Consider the following 12,212-nt stretch of genomic DNA (forward strand, 5'->3'; position numbering starts at 1 on the left):
TGAACTATTCTATAATGCTGTGTGCCCAAAGTGTCTTAGGTGCAGCCCAAAAGGGGGCAAGGCCATGGGAGGGGCATTCACAATATTTAGCCACAGTGCAATAGAATACTAGGGTTATGATCCCAGCTTGCATGCCAGGATTTACACTACTTTTCGGTAGGCATAAGTCCGTGGGCTCAAAATTGGACGCAGTAATACATTCTAAGTGCTGTTCTACAAAGGGCACTTAGCCAAGAGCAACCTTTACACAAGAACACTTAACACTGATTTTCCAAGCACCTAAATTTGAGCGTCATTTATAGAATTTACAAGGTGTGGCCAGACACTCAGTTTGGACTCTTTATTTTCCTTCATGAGTTTTGTGTGGGGTGGGGGTGAGTGGATTAAAGGAAGACTTTGGGGGGGAAAGCTATTGGGATGGGTTAGGACTATACTTTGCTCTGGTTTTGTACTGCTGTTTATTCTCACCTCTCTATGCTTGATTGGACAGTATTAGCTGTGCATCAGCAGTATTTTTCAATAAAAGATCTTGCTAAATTAAAATAAAAAAAGAGGAAATAGTTTGAACCAACATCTGGAGGGCAGGACGATTAGCAACTATTAGCCAGACAGCCATGGGGATCGCCATTTCTGAGACAGAGCAACAGGACATGGATTTCTCCTTGAATATCTGCTGAGTAATTCTAAGTGATCCATGTTGGTCACTGTCAGAGACAGAGAGTTGTCTCTATGGCCCATTGATCCAACCCAGTTTAACACATCATCTTACGTTCTTATATTAGAAACAAAGGGATCCTTTTACAAAGCCGCACTAGGGCCTTAACGCGCGGAATAGCGTGCGGTAACTTGCCGCGCACGCTAGCCGCTACCGCCTCCTTTTGAGGAGGCGGTAGATTTCCGGCTAGCGTGCGCTATAGCGCTCACTAATCCGGTGCGTGCGATAAAACTGCTAGCGTGGCTTTGTAAACGGAGCCCAAAGTATCAAATAACTGTGAATTAACTTTCTATGGAAGTGCTGACAAAAATAAAACGATACCTGCTTCTAATTTCAGAGTTTGTTTTGTGCTTAAATTAGCATCTGAACTACTGAATGCAAATACTAAAAGTGATATTTCAGTGTGAGCTGATATTTTTATTTCAGCCCCTGCATGTCTAGTTGAGGACAGATGGAAAAGTGTTCTTTACTTTGCCTACGCAGACAAGCTTGGTCTAATAACAAATGTTTTTTTTTAATAATATTTTTATTAGCGATTGCAACACAGAGTGTACAGAAATCCAACAGTACAAGGACACAAGGCCCACAATCATTTGACTTAATCCTCACTATCAAGGACAATAATTTGAAGAATTAAAGTCCTGCTACACTAAGGGCTCCTTTACTAAGGTGCGCTAGCGTTTTTAGCGCACGCACAAAATTACCGCACGGTACGCTTCTAGAAAAATGCCAGCTCAATGCTGGCATTAAGGTCTAGCACGCATGGCAATTTAGCGTGCGTTATATCACACGTTAAGGCCCTAACATGGCTTAGTAAAAGGAGCCCCAAACTGCAATGACCATTATTGGTTTACATTTCAACACCACTAACGAAAGTCAGCAGGGTGGTCAGATCCTGTCATCTCATTGTGTGTATTTGCTGCTACATTACAGTCACAGTCTCTTCTAGCAGTACTGATAGAGTCAGTGGTGTGCCGTCAGGGCCTTTAGGAGATTCAGTGAATCCTCAGCCCTACAATCATGCTTTATTTTTTATTTTTAAATCCTTTCTATTTTTGTTGTTTATCTTTTCCGTGATGCAGTCCGGTTCCTTTTACAGTAGGCAGCAGATTGGTTGAGCAGGTGCAAAGGAGTAGGCCTGTCTCCTTAGCTCCTCGTGCCGAGCAGCCTGCTGTAGCTGGTGAGTGTGGTGTCTTGGAGCATCTTGATGAGCACTGCTGTCTACCCTGCCTTGTTTTCCCTCCATGTCAGGAGCTCTAGCACCATCAGTTCAGCTGATCAGCTGCTGAGAGCAGGGCCCTGATTGCATGTATCATGGTTCCTCCAGAGAAGCTGGCTGCCAATGGTTTGGCTCTGGGCCATTTTGTTAAGAAAAAATTGCTTTATTTCTATTGAGGACAGTATTTGAAATGAGGGAGAGGATGGGGACATAAGAAGAGAATGGGAACTTCAGGCTGGATAAACAAAGCTCTAGCAACCCAGTGGAAAGCACCAGGTTGGAAGCGAGTTTCATTTTATGAGCGATTCTCAGCTCAAATAACATGCAGATTATATGCATGCTATTTGTGCAGAGTACCGCGGTGAAAAGGGGAGGAACTGTGCCTGGAGCTTGCGCACAGAGCTGACATTAAGCAAAAAAAAAAAAAAGCCTTCTAGCCGTAGCTGAAGCCTTTTTTACTGTGGCAAATTCAGAAGAGGATGGGAATAGAGACAGAGGTTGGTAGTGATACAAAGGGCAGAAAAAGTTACTCCCCACCCACACTGTTGGGTTTATTCATATTGAGATAACTAGGGAGTGTTGGGGGCAACAAGAAAGAAGGGATGGTAGGACAAGTACAGAGAGCCAAATAATTCACTTTTCTCTTTTCTTTCTACTCTTTGGGGGGGATGGGATGATATAGAGAGGGAGTAGGGGAAAGGAGAGAAGAGAAGAGATGTTGAGGACTGACTAGGACAGAAAGGATGTGGTATAGAGGAGAGAAAACATAGAAGGCAAGTTGGGGGCAACAAGAAAGTGGATTCGGATGGTGAGGACAGGAAGAGGTAGGGGACAAAAGGGAGTAGCAAAAGGTCAAAAGAGGGTAAAGGCAGAAGGGGAGACAGAATAAAGGTGAGGAGCAAAGGAAGTTTGGGGAAACAAGGGAACACAATAGAGAAGGCAGCTCTTGTGGTTTCTTTGAGGGTGGGAGAGGGAGTTGATAAGCTGGAGCCACTGAGCCCTTCTTGCTATTTCTCCCCAGCCTAAGAAAAACAAGAGGGTTTGGTAGTCCTAACCTATCAGCTCCAACTGAGAGATGATGTGATAGTACAATCAACCCTTCTTGCTGTTTTCACTGGGGGGTGAAAGGTGATATATTAGGGCCATCAAGACCTCCTTGCTGTGACAGCAGGGATGAGAAGCAAGATATTTTAGCCTCTGAACTCCACTTTTTATTTCTCTGGGGCTGTTATACGTTGGGGCTGCATCAATCTCATTTTTTTTTCTTTCACTGTTCGTTTGTAGTGATCATGGCTAGAATGACTTCAAAAACATTGTGTAGGTGCAGGAGGTGCTAAATCCTAGAGGATAAAGGACAGAGAATGTGGGGTGGAGTTAAGTTAGGAAGAGAGAGTATGGCAACAGGAGGAAGAAAAAAGTAGAGGGAGTGAGAGTGGGAAAAGTTTAAATGGACAGGAGGATAAGGGGCAGGGGAGAATGGGTGAAAGAATGAAAAATGAGTGGGGGAACAAGGGACAAGAGAGACAGGAAGAAAAATAAACTGTTTACAGGGGAAAGGAAGATTTGGAAGCAAACTTGATGATGGCTTTGTTGGGGTCATTAAATCTCACTATCTCCACTGGAGATAGGAATGATGCCAAGGCCACCAAGCTCCTCTTGTGTTTTATTAGAGTGGGAGATGTTAGGTTTAACCCACCAAGCCTCTCAGAATATCCACAATAAATATTCATGAAACAGGTTTCCATGAAGTGGAAGCAGTGCATGAGGATCTTTATTCATTGTGAATATCTTGAAAATCTTACTGGCTGGGGAGCCCCCAGGACAGGTAGGAGATGCTGAGCCATCTTATTTTTTTATGAGAGTGAAGGTGCTATGTTGGTGCCATTGAGTCCTTCTTGTTGTTTGGCTCATGTACTGAATTCCATTGTAAATGTCACCGCCCACCACAGGTTAATGCCCTCTGAAGCATCCAAACATTACAGATGCTGATTGACCCAGTAATATCATATAACTGGACTGGCCAATTTGTTATATGCCAAAAGCCAAGAGAATGCACAGCAGCAGTGGGGGAGGGTGCCGGTTCACGGGGGGAGGGGGGGGCACTCGCAAATTGAGGCGCGCTCGGTTTCCGAGGCGCCGATTTTGCAAATGTTTTGCTTGTCTTGCAAAACACTCGCAAACCGGTGCACTCGTAAACCGAGGTACCACTGTATATATGTGCTCATAGAAAATAAACACCCTACAAATTCTTGGTGTCAAAGACATACCAGTTCATATTTCAAACTTTTAAACATTGCACATATAAAATATACAGTATAACAGTAGAGTTACTGATGCATTACTGCAAATATACATTATGTTCTTCAAGAGATTCTGAAGTGTGTTTCTGGTAGCTCAGCACAACTAAAATCTGAAGGCATCATTCTTTGGCTGATGAGCCAAAGTGCACAATCAATCATCAAAATTTCATTTGTAAGGGAAAAACCTCAGCTGATCAAAATATAGCCTACAGTTTCATAATCTTTAAAAACATCAGTTATATTTTTTAAACTCTTCTTGGTAAGAGGATGGCAACATAAAGTCCCTCACCTTTTCCTGCAGGCTGTGGAACTACAAACCCAGGTAACAAAAAAGGTGCTCCTGTGGTGACCCCAGCAGGTTTTAATTCATTTACACCATAGGTTGTTAATGAAGTTATCAAATTCACCAGATCCTTCAAAGCATCCTTGGATTCATTCTCTTTAGATTGCTCTAACCTAAAGAATAAAACACAGATGAAACAAGTAAATTGATATCAGTAAAATGATTTTGCTCATTTTTATAAAGTGACAGAGAATAAGAGAGATGAAAATATGAGGTATAACTTCACAAATATTTTAGTTTGTAAATTTAATAGTTACCATTCTAAATATATGAATTTATGCAATGTAGAGGTACAACACATGAAAGTCTTCACATCCTTGTATATTTTTCAAATTATGTGGTCTAAAAATACAATTAAGGAGGAAGTGATGTCACCAAAGCAAATGATGTCATAGACTGAGAGCCCTCAGCTATCCTTCGCAAAAATGAATAGCATAACCAGACATCATAGATGAATCGGCAAATAAAAGGACAAAATGAGAATCATAGATCTTTTGAATGGCAAAGAAAGAGAGTGTCTGACTATAAAGGGCACCTAAGTCATGCCTAAAGTTAGACATGCTTTAGGTGTCCAATCTAAGTAGCTAATGAGCCAATTAAGGGTCTTAAGCAATAATTGGTACTAAGGTGTCCAAAGAACGTAGATGCCACTTTGTAGACGCAGCCACAATTTCATGGACGCCCATGTTTACAACTCATGCCTAACTCAATAGTGGAATGGGCATGGTTTAGGTAATGACTCAATTTGGGCATCCTTTGATTCATTTACATAACACTGAGCAACCTAGGGCATCCATATGATGCCTATATTGTAGGCGAATGAAAACCAAGTCTACTTTTGAGCTTAGTTTGGACTTCAAATAGACCCGAGTTCTATGGACGGAACTTAGGCACTCTTTGGGCGTTCTTAATGCGATCTGCTAAATAGCTCTCTGGGATTTATTTTTGCTTTTTTAAGCTCAAAATACATTTAATAAGGCACCACATAAACAGGGCACATCAAAACAGATATATTGCATGCAAACCCTTCTATTTTTGTGGACAAACAGCAATGCTATTTGCTAATTAGAGGAAAAAATCCATTAACTGAAGCACAGCACATGAAAAACAGCTTTAGTTTTCTTGCTAAACAGCTACCCTTTTTTTCTGACTAAACAGTGCTCCAATCAGCTCATTCTTGAAAACAAAGAAAGCACCTGACAAAAATATATAGATTGCATACATAACTTCATTTGCAAAAGGTTAAAAACTGAAAAAAACAGATGGCTTCTACTTCATTGCAAATGGAGGTTTGCAGCTGCATAATGGTGACCTCATTGTGAGATCATCAAGGTGCACCTGCAAGGTAGAATGCCACAATTAAATATGTGCTGGGGAGCTGGTTGGGATTTGAACTCATGACCTCTGGAAGAGAAGCACAGGGCTTTTACTTATTGAGCTATAGCAGCTTCCAGGCAGGTGTCTCTGACTTCCATGTGATATGATAGCTGAGATCTGCTAAGCTATCATATCACATCACATGGGGAATGGAGACTGGGCTTGTTTGGAGAGTTTTTGTATGTTTAGTGAGTGTGGGCACTGACTGGATGATTGGACCAGGGTGGATTGGAAGGCATAGTGTGAGTGTAGTGTAGATGAGCTGGGAGAAAATGGTTAATTATGGTGATGAATTGGGATTGGGGAGGAAGAGAGGCTGATGGGACTTGCAGTGCTACCCCCTAGCATTTCTTCTACCCACAAGTCCTGTAGCACCACCTGTAGAAGAGACACTACCATCTCCACCGCCTGCTCGCATTCCAGTCTGAAATGTGCCCTGATCAACCAAGTGTCCAGAATTTTAAATTGAAATTAAATACAGAAAAGATAAAAATCTTTTTAGCAAGTCCAAATGATAAAATAACTGCACCATTGCTTCATTTAAATGGTCACGACTACCCAATTTCAAAATTGATCAAAATTTTAGGAGTCACTTTAGACTCCCATTTAACAATGGTAGAACACACGAATTTAGTGGTAAAGAAGTGCTTTTTTGTACTATGGAAACTAAAGACCAACAAAAAATATTTTGATCTTCCATCCTTTATATTATTGGTGCAAGCACTAGTGTTATCTATACTGGACTATTGCAGCATTGTTTATTTGGGAGTACCAAAGAAAATTTTGAGAAAACTGACAATAGTGCAGAATACGGCTGTCCGTCTGATATTTGGGCTGAGGAAAAATGATCACGTCAGTCCTTACTATCAAATGCTGCACTGGCTGCCAGTAGAAGCATGAGTAATATTTAAGTTCTCTTGTATTTGTTTTAAGCTGGTTTGGGGATTGGCCCCTACCTCTTTTATCTCATTTCATGCTATACAGCCCTAAAAGGATAACCAGGAATTGCAATTTATTTACTTATTCTAGGATCATTGGCTGTAGACACAGGTCTTTTGTGGATAGGACGCTAGCATTTCAAGCAAGTAAACAACAGTCCTGATTGGGCAATTATATTAGTGGAACCATGCAATCTTACAGCGCATTTTGAAAATGGATTAAGACTGTACTATTTGATAAATTAATTTCTTAACTGAAGTTTTATTCATAACAATAATTTTATATTGTCTATACCAGAGGTGCCCAATACGTCGATCGCGATCGACAGGTCGCTCGCTCAGGCGACTCCAGTCGATCGCAGAGCGGGTTCCTTTCCCTTCTCTTTTTTTCCCCTCCTGACTAGCTCGCTCCTGAATTCTGCTGCTGCCGCCGCTGCTCAACATTTTAAAAAATTCCAGCTTGAAGAACTTATGCTCCGGGGGCTAACGTGTGCTTGTACCGGCTTCCCTTCTCTTCCCTCTGAAACCGGAAGTTATGTCGGGGGGGGGGGGGGAGGGAGAGAAGGGAAGCCGGCGCGCACATGTTAGAGCCCCGTTCGCGGGCTAAAGCGGGAGACAGGTCAGTTAAGCTTGCGATTTGCTCTTCTTTGCTGCCAAGTCCTGCCTACTTTCTGTTTCCTCAAAGGCAGGACCCGGCAGCATTTCTCCCAATAGGTCGATCTTGGGCCGATCAGCCTTCCTCTCCCCGACGTCAATTCTGCCGTCGGAGAGGAAGTTCTGGCCAGCGGAACTTCCTCTCCAATGGCAGAATTGACGTCGGGGAGAGGAATGCTGGTGGACCCGAAGCAGGGAGAGCTTGGCCGGTGGCCTGTTATCCGATGGCAGTGGCTTGGGGGAGGGCAGGGAGGGAGAAAGAGGGCAGGCAGGGAGACAGAAGGAAAGAAGAGAAACAGAAAAAAAGAAAGGGAGCATGAAGAGAGAAAGAAAGAGAGGGCAGAGAGAGAGGAAGAAAACGTTGGGGGGGGGGGGGGAATGAGGTCAGGAGGAGAGGAAGCATACAGGCTAAAAGAAGGGAAGAAAGATTGGATGCACAGTCAGAAGAAGAAAGTGCAACCAGAGACTCATGAAATCACCAGACAAGGTAGGAAAAATGATTTTATTTTAAATTTAGTGATCAAAATGTGTCTGAATTTATATCTGCTGTCTATATTTTACACTAAGGTCCCCTTTTACTAAACCGCAATAGAGGTTTTTAGCGCAGGGAGCCTATGAGCGTCGAGAGCACGCTGGGCATTCAGCGCAGCTCCCTGCGCTAAAAACTGCTATCGTGGTTTAGTAAAAAGGGAGGGGGGTATTTGTCTGTTTTTGTATGGTTGTTAGTGATGTGACAGTGCATAGAGTCATCTGCTTTGACCTCTTTGAAAAACCCTGGAATAGGAATGATAATTAACATTTTCTATGCGTACAGTGTGCTTTGTGTTTTTTTTTTTTTAATTTTATTGTTGGTAGATCATTTTGACTTGGTAATTTTAAAAGTAGCTCGCAAGCCCAAAAAGTGTGGGCACCCCTGGTCTATACTCTAGGTAACATGTTGTACTTTTACTCTCAATACTTTGCACTTCGCTGATTGTCCAGTTTCTCTTCTGTGTAAACCGCCTAGAAGTTGTTCGATTGTTGGCAGTATAGAAGAATAAAGTTATGTTATGTTATGGGTGAACTAGAACCCCCTTTCTGTGGAGGTATGCTGCCATCACCATCATCACTTTGGTGAAGGTGCGGGGAATTGTCGCCAAGCTGAAGGGCAGGGCCATGAACTGGAAATGCTGCTGAAGAACATGAAATCTCAGGTACTTCCAGTGTCCTGGGAAGACAGGATTATGTAAGATAAGCCTCTGACAAATCTAGTGGAGCCAGGAATTCTCCTGGAATCACCGCCATTATGACTGAATGCACAGTTTCCATGCGAAAGTAAAGAATCCACAGAAAGGTATTGACTGACTTGAGATTCAGGATGGGTCTCCAGTCTTCTGAGACTTTCTTTGGCACGATGAAGTATAAGGAGCTTCTGCCAGAGCCCAATTCACTTTCAGGAAAGCACAGTTACTTACCGTAACAGGTGTTATCCAGGGACAGCAGGCAGATATTCTTGACTGATGGGTGACGGCACCGACGGAGCCCCGGTACGGACACTTTTAGAGTGATTGCACTCTAAGAACTTGGAAAGTTCTAGAGACCGCACCGCGCATGCGCGAGTGCCTTCCCGCCTGACCCCGACGCGCGGTCCCTCAGTTAAGATAAGCCAGCTAAGAAGCCAACCCGGGGAGGTGGGTGGGACGCAAGAATATCTGCCTGCTGTCCCTGGATAACACCTGTTACGGTAAGTAACTGTGCTTTATCCCAGGACAAGCAGGCAGCATATTCTTGACTGATGGGTGACCTCTAAGCTAACAAAAAGAGGGATGGAGGGAAGGTTGGCCATTAGGAAAACAAATTTTGCAAAACAGATTGGCCGAAATGTCCATCCCGTCTGGAGAAAGTATCCAGACAATAATGAGATGTAAAAGTATGGACTGAGGACCACGTAGCAGCTTTGCAGATTTCCTCAATGGGCGTGGAACGGAGGAAAGCTACAGATGCTGCCATAGCTCTAATTCTATGTGCCGTGACAGAACCTTCCAGTGTCAGTCCGGACTGAGCATAGCAGAATGAAATGCACGCAGCAAGCCAATTAGATAGCGTACGTTTAGAAACAGGACGTCCCAATTTATTCGGATCAAAGGACAAAAAAAGTTGGGGAGATGATCTGTGGGGCTTAGTGCGGTCTAAATAGTAAGCTAAAGCCCGCTTACAGTCCAAAGTATGAAGAGCCTGTTCCCCGGAATGAGAGTGAGGTTTAGGGAAAAAAACAGGTAGGACAATAGATTGGTTGAGATGAAACTCAGAAACAACCTTAGGGAGAAACTTTGGATGTGTACGTAGAACCACCTTGTCGTGATGAAAGACAGTGAAAGGTGGATCAGAAACTAGTGCATGTAGCTCACTGACCCTCCTGGCAGAGGTGAGAGCAATAAGAAAAAGTACCTTCCAAGTGAGAAACTTGAAAGAGGCATTAGCCAAGGGTTCAAATGGAGGCTTCATCAAGGCGGAGAGAACCACGTTCAGATCCCAGATCACCGGAGGTGCTTTGAGAGGCGGTTTCAGATTGAAAAGACCTCGCATGAATCTGGAGACCAGGGGATGAGCTGAAAGGAGTTTCCCCTGGACTGGCTCATGAAAAGCCGTAATGGCACTGAGATGAACTCTGATGGAAGTAGACTTGAGACCAGAAGTAGACAGAGAAAGCAGATAATCCAATAGAGGTTCCACAGCAAGAGACCTGGGGTCATGATGATGTAGGAGACACCAAGAAGAAAACCTCGTCCACTTTTGATGGTAACATTGTAGAGTGGCTGGTTTCCTGGAGGCGTCCAGGATGGAGCGAACAGGCTGAGATAACAAAGAATCAGTTGAAGTCAGCCCGAGAGATACCAAGCTGTCAGGTGTAGCGATTGCAGGTTGGGATGGAGGAGGGTTTCCTGATCTTGTGTAAGCAGAGATGGAAACAGTGGAAGTAGAAATGGATCCCTGGAACTGAGTTGAAGTAGAAGGGAGAACCAATGCTGTCTGGGCCACCGTGGTGCAATCAGGATCATGGTGGCTCGTTCCCTCTTTAGTTTGAACAAGGTCCGAAGCATGAGAGGCAGAGGAGGGAAAGCATAAAGGAACAGATTGGACCAATCCAGAAGAAACGCATCCGCTGCCAGACGGTGAGGAGAGTAAAGTCTGGAGCAGAATTGGGGCAACTGATGATTGTGAGGAGCTGCAAAAAGGTCCACCTGAGGAGTGCCCCATTGTGCAAAGATGGACTGTAGAGTCGATGGGTCGAGAGTCCATTCGTGGGGTTGGAGAACTCTGCTGAGCTTGTCCGCTAAGCAGTTCTGTTCTCCCTGAATATAAATCGCTTTCAGGAATAAGCGGCGCGAGGATGCCCAAGACCAGATTCTCTGGGCTTCCTGGCATAAGAGGCGAGAGCCCGTTCCCCCTTGCTTGTTGATGTAGTACATAGCCACCTGGTTGTCTGTGCAAATTAGAAGGACTTGAGGAAATAGAAGGTGTTGGAAGGCCTTGAGGGCATAGAACATTGCCCTGAGTTCCAGGAAATTGATGTGATGCTTCTTTTCCTGAGGAGTCCAAAGGCCCTGAGTTTGGAACTCGTTCAGATGAGCTCCCCATGCATAAGGGGAGGCGTCGGTGGTGATGATCAGATGATGAGGAGGCAGATGGAACAGAAGGCCCCTGGAGAGATTTGAGGATATCAACCACCATTGTAGAGACTGACGAAGAGACGATGTCACAGATATGTGTCGTGAGCAAGAGTCTGTCGCTTGAGACCACTGGAGAGCCAGGGTCCATTGAGGAGTGCGCAGGTGAAGCCGTGCCAGGGGTGTGACATGAACTGTGGAGGCCATGTGACCCAAAAGAATCATCATCTGCTTTGCAGAAATGGAGTGCTGGGACAGTACCTGCTGACAGAGCGATTGGAGGTTGTGAAGACGGTTGTCCGGCAAGAAGGCTCTCATCTGGACCGTGTCCAGCACCGCTCCAATGAATTGAAGTCTCCGCGTAGGAAGAAGGTGAGACTTGGGTATATTGATTTCGAACCCCAGTAGTTGTAGAAAAAAGATGGTCTGGTTGGTGGCCAGAAGAACAGTCTGAGATGAAATGGCCTTGATTAACCAATCGTCCAGGTAGGGAAAAACCTGAAGGTGGTGGGAGCGCAGAAATGCTGCCACCACTACCAGACATTTTGTGAACACTCTTGGAGAGGAGGCAAGACCGAAGGGGAGCACTCTGTATTGGTAATGACAGTGATTGATCATGAAGCGAAGGTACTGTCTGGAGGCCGGATGAATTGGAATGTGAGTGTAGGCCTCTTTGAGATCGAGAGAGTATAGCCAGTCGTTGTGATCGAGGAGAGGATAAAGCGTAGCTAGAGATAGCATCTTGAATTTTTCTTTGACCAAACATTTGTTGAGATCTCGCAGATCTAGAATTGGTCTGAGGTCTCCTGTTTTCTTGGGGACTAGAAAATACCGGGAGTAGAATCCTTGCCCCCTTTGGTCCAGAGGAACTTCCTCTATGGCGTTTAGAAGCAGGAGGGACTGAACCTCCTGACAAAGGAGGGCAGATTGAGGAGTGTGCAAAGCAGACTCTTTTGGTAGACTTTGGCCCGGAAGGGTGTGAAAGTTGAGAGAGTAGCCGTGGCGGATGATGTTGAGGA

General features: G+C 44.3%; 1 protein-coding gene across 5 annotated transcripts in view; it reads right to left on the reverse strand.

Annotated features, from left to right (window-relative positions):
- The window catches only part of WDFY3 (WD repeat and FYVE domain containing 3), a 642,313-nt gene that overhangs the window by 378,321 nt on the left and 251,780 nt on the right, over positions 1-12,212 (reverse strand). For all 5 annotated transcript variants that reach the window (XM_033914678.1, XM_033914667.1, XM_033914648.1 and 2 more), the window contains exon 8: positions 4,524-4,690. In XM_033914678.1, the coding sequence (XP_033770569.1) occupies positions 4,524-4,690 (167 nt within the window). The remainder of the gene's footprint in view (positions 1-4,523; positions 4,691-12,212) is intronic.

This window comes from Geotrypetes seraphini, chromosome 1, assembly GCF_902459505.1.
Source record: "Geotrypetes seraphini chromosome 1, aGeoSer1.1, whole genome shotgun sequence".
NCBI classification, from domain to species: domain Eukaryota; kingdom Metazoa; phylum Chordata; class Amphibia; order Gymnophiona; family Dermophiidae; genus Geotrypetes; species Geotrypetes seraphini.